The sequence below is a fragment of the Trypanosoma equiperdum genome (genome assembly GCF_001457755.1).
Source record: "Trypanosoma equiperdum strain OVI genome assembly, contig: ctg_1278, whole genome shotgun sequence".
Classification (NCBI taxonomy): Eukaryota; Euglenozoa; class Kinetoplastea; order Trypanosomatida; family Trypanosomatidae; genus Trypanosoma; species Trypanosoma equiperdum.
In genome coordinates this window covers 3,355-6,814 of record NW_027123258.1, presented here as the reverse complement: position 1 = coordinate 6,814, position 3,460 = coordinate 3,355, and the positions used below count along the sequence as shown (strand labels likewise).

Genomic DNA, 3,460 nt, shown 5'->3' with positions numbered 1-3,460 from the left:
TCCTATCATAATCATTATTGTCATTACTATTATTATTACTATTGATAAACCTCACTAATATCCATGATATAAACAATATTAGAAAAATTTCGGAAAAACAAAAAAGTTTATACCTTATCATCCTACCACTTTACAACTATAGTCCATTTTTGTACCAAAATTACATTCTTTTTTAAAATATGACAATTTTTAATACAAATTCATTAAAACATGTCAAATATCATCAAGTTTAGCAAGTCTCATAAATTTCATAAAATGGACCAAAAAGTTTTTACCAATAAATCTCAAAAGTGTTATGGTAGAAGCAAACATACAATCAAAAGAGGAGCTTTATGAATGACAAAAGAATTGCTTCCTGTGGTGTTTGTCTTCCCATCATTTTCTGCTTTTATTCCCTCTTTAAGTTTGCACTTACCGTCTTTGTGTTCGCAATCTGTGTCTTCTGTTCATTTACTTTCGTCTGTGTCTGCCTTGCATTTTTCTACTGATACGGTTGTTGTTGGTGCGGCTTGTTTCTTAAGCGAGTCGCGGTGACATTGCCCATAACATGCCGCGAGGGCTGCGTGGCCATCTCCATCGTGCGCAGCTTCACTTACGGTTTTTTTGGAATTTTCGTCGTTTTCTTTGTACTTTATGTGTTTTTCTTTTAAGGGGTTTATTAACTTTTCTCGTAAACTTCCTTTGTCAGTCCCAAATAACTGCTTGACAGCTGCTTTTTTGTGGTTTGTGTCGCAGTCTTTTTTGACATTGCCAGTTAGCAGCAGTTCTGCTACTTTCTGTGCTTCAGGATCAGTGATGAGGTCGGCTATATCCTTGTCTAAGTAGCTGTCAATTGTAGCTACTTCATTGTCGCGGATGTCACAAATAGCTCGGCCGACTGTCTTGCGTGTGAGGGCTAGTTTGTCCGTGCCGTAAGCTTCCCCCGTATTGTCAACACACTTTTGGTTTGGTTGATCTGTGCCCCCAAGTGTATGTTTTTCCAGAGCTGTGTCTGCTGGTTCCAGTTCAACGTCGACTACGCCTAGCGCGTCGCTTGTGGCGGCCTCCAGGTTGTGTCTGTTTTCGGCGCAGATGCCCCCTTTGAAGTTTGCATCATCGGTGTTGAAGTTTCCGGCTTTTACTGTTGTCCCCTTGATGTGTATTTCGTCGGTTGTCTTCTCCTTGAGCAGCATGATCCCCTTTAGTCCCTTCAGATAGTTAGCTGCGGCTTGCAGTTTGGGTTCGTCGGCGGTCACTTCCGCGCACGTTGTGTGTGCAGCCGGTGTGGTTGTGAACTTGAATCCGCAGTATTTGGGTGAGCTTGACGTGCCGACTTGTGCCGTTTTCGCTGCCGCTGCCACTGCTAGAGCTACGGCGGTTTTGCCTACTCCTCGGTGGACTACTAACTTTGTTTGCGCCACTCGTGCATCGAGTATTGCCGTCGCTGCCAAAATCGTTGCGGCTTTTGAGGCTTCTCCTATTGCTGCTGCCAGTTTCGAGTTTGTTAGTGCAGCCAACGCTTGGTATCTTAGGCGTTCTGCATGGTCACTGGCGCTGCAGCTCGCCGTTCCTAGTAACGCTGCTTCCGATGCCCTCTGTTGTACTTGGTCGGTTGCCTTTGTGGCTGCTGTTTTTGCGTTTGCAATCACTTTCTCTAGGAAAACTATCTCGTGGCAGGGTATCTTCGCCGCTGTTTCGTAGGTCGTGGCTATATCGCCCTGTCCATGGCTTTGTGCAGCACCTATTAAAATTTGTATTAGTACGAGAGTCGCCTTGGTATACTGATTAGGTTTGGTCATTACTGTAGCGCCTTAGTTTCGCCATTTCTGCTGTGGCCTGGAGGCTAGCTTTGCCTTTTTGGGTTTTGTTCGGCTCACGTATCGTCACTCTCCTTTTCTTGTAATGCGATGTCAGTATTGTTGCTTACTTGCCTTGTTTCTCTTTTGTGGCGGCGTCGCTGTTGCAGCTGCTAAAGCATATAAAAAATGAAATTTGTCGCGAAAAAGCGGCATCGTGCTGTTACTATCTTCCTGGTCTCTTTCTGCGATTGCTCCACTGTTCGCTATTGTAGAGTGCACATTGCATCTGGACACACTGACTATGTATTTTCATTTTTAATTAACTTATAAAATATACGCCGCTGTTACCACTTCCAGTGATGCTCGAAAGAGCCTTGCTCCTCCGTGAGGTAGCGTCACATGTCCATGTCATTATGAACAATGTTTTATATAACTCTTGTCACTAGTTTCATCGATGTTTGACTGAAGTATGATTCATGCTATGCTTTTTTGTTGCTTTCATTTTGTTTTGTCTTTTCTCCACTTTCTTTTTTCGTTTTGTATGGAGGTAAAGCTGGAGTCATTTATACCGCTAATCTAGCAGAAAGTTTCATTTTATAAGCTGGAATCGACATTATGACCTTCATTCCTTGGTTTCTTAGTATTCTCGTATTTGTCTTTGTCATTCTATTTGCTGTGCTCTGTGCTATCCGCTCAAAATTAAAAAGCGCTTTATTCCTTCTTATGCGCCAAGCATTTTGCGTTTTTCACTATTATTTCATTCCCTTTAAAATTAGCGACGCATAAAGCTGCGGGGGTAAGAAAGAGTATTCAGGAACGGTTATTTTGCTGAGCTCCGTTGGGTGTAATGGTCTTAATTGAACTCTTTCATGTACAGTTGTCTTTATTCATATAAATATGTCTTTAAGGTTCAATTTTTACATGCTAGGTTGGCGTAGTTGCAGAAAAAACTAAAAACGTCACTTCCAACTAACAACATTATCATTTTTTCCGATTATGAGAGGCGCTGAGACTTACTGTCTCTAAACTATCTTGTAAATAAATAAATCTTTTATTTGCAACTTTTTGTAGGTTTTTTGACGTATTCTTTGTTTTGGTTCTGGTAGGACTAAAATTGCTGCTGGTTTTGGCACTTTGTGCAACGTTGTTCTTGGTCGCCCATTGCTTATTGAGGGCTCGATTCAACAATTTGGTTAGATCGTGTAAGAGACGATGTTTTATACACTTGTATGGCTATTATCAGCAAGTGTCTCTATTTTTAACTACTTTGTATCCATAATATTTTTGTGAGTGGAAGTGACGCATTCTTGAAGAATTCTTGATAGTATATTGGTAGTAACCTTTTTTTGTTTCTTCCGCTTCCGCCTCTTTGCGTGTATTGTTGAGACTCAGTTGGCTTGTACACAATGAACTAAGTTTATACCTCATTCCCCCAAAACATTATCTTCTCATGTATGGTGATGTCCACCACCATAATAGTGTTTTCAAATGCACATTTTCCATTCACATATATTTCTTTCTCTGTATTTCAGCATTTTCTCAAATAATATTTATAATCTCTATCCTTCCATCTAACTTACTCCCATTGTCCACATGCCTTTGTTTTAAGTTCTTCTATGTTGATCCTTTTTTGCGCTGCTCACTCTGCTCTTATCATAATATTAGTATATAAACATACTCAT

At 40.7% G+C, this 3,460-nt stretch overlaps 1 protein-coding gene across 1 annotated transcript; it reads right to left on the bottom strand.

Moving 5' to 3' along the window:
• Positions 1-446: 446 nt before the first annotated feature.
• TEOVI_000548900 (uncharacterized protein) lies at positions 447-1,778 on the bottom strand (the record flags this gene model as incomplete). The annotated part of the gene is made up of 1 exon (XM_067220986.1): positions 447-1,778. One exon carries the CDS (start codon positions 1,776-1,778, stop codon positions 447-449), a length of 1,332 nt encoding a protein of 443 aa, XP_067077087.1.
• Positions 1,779-3,460: the final 1,682 nt, after the last annotated feature.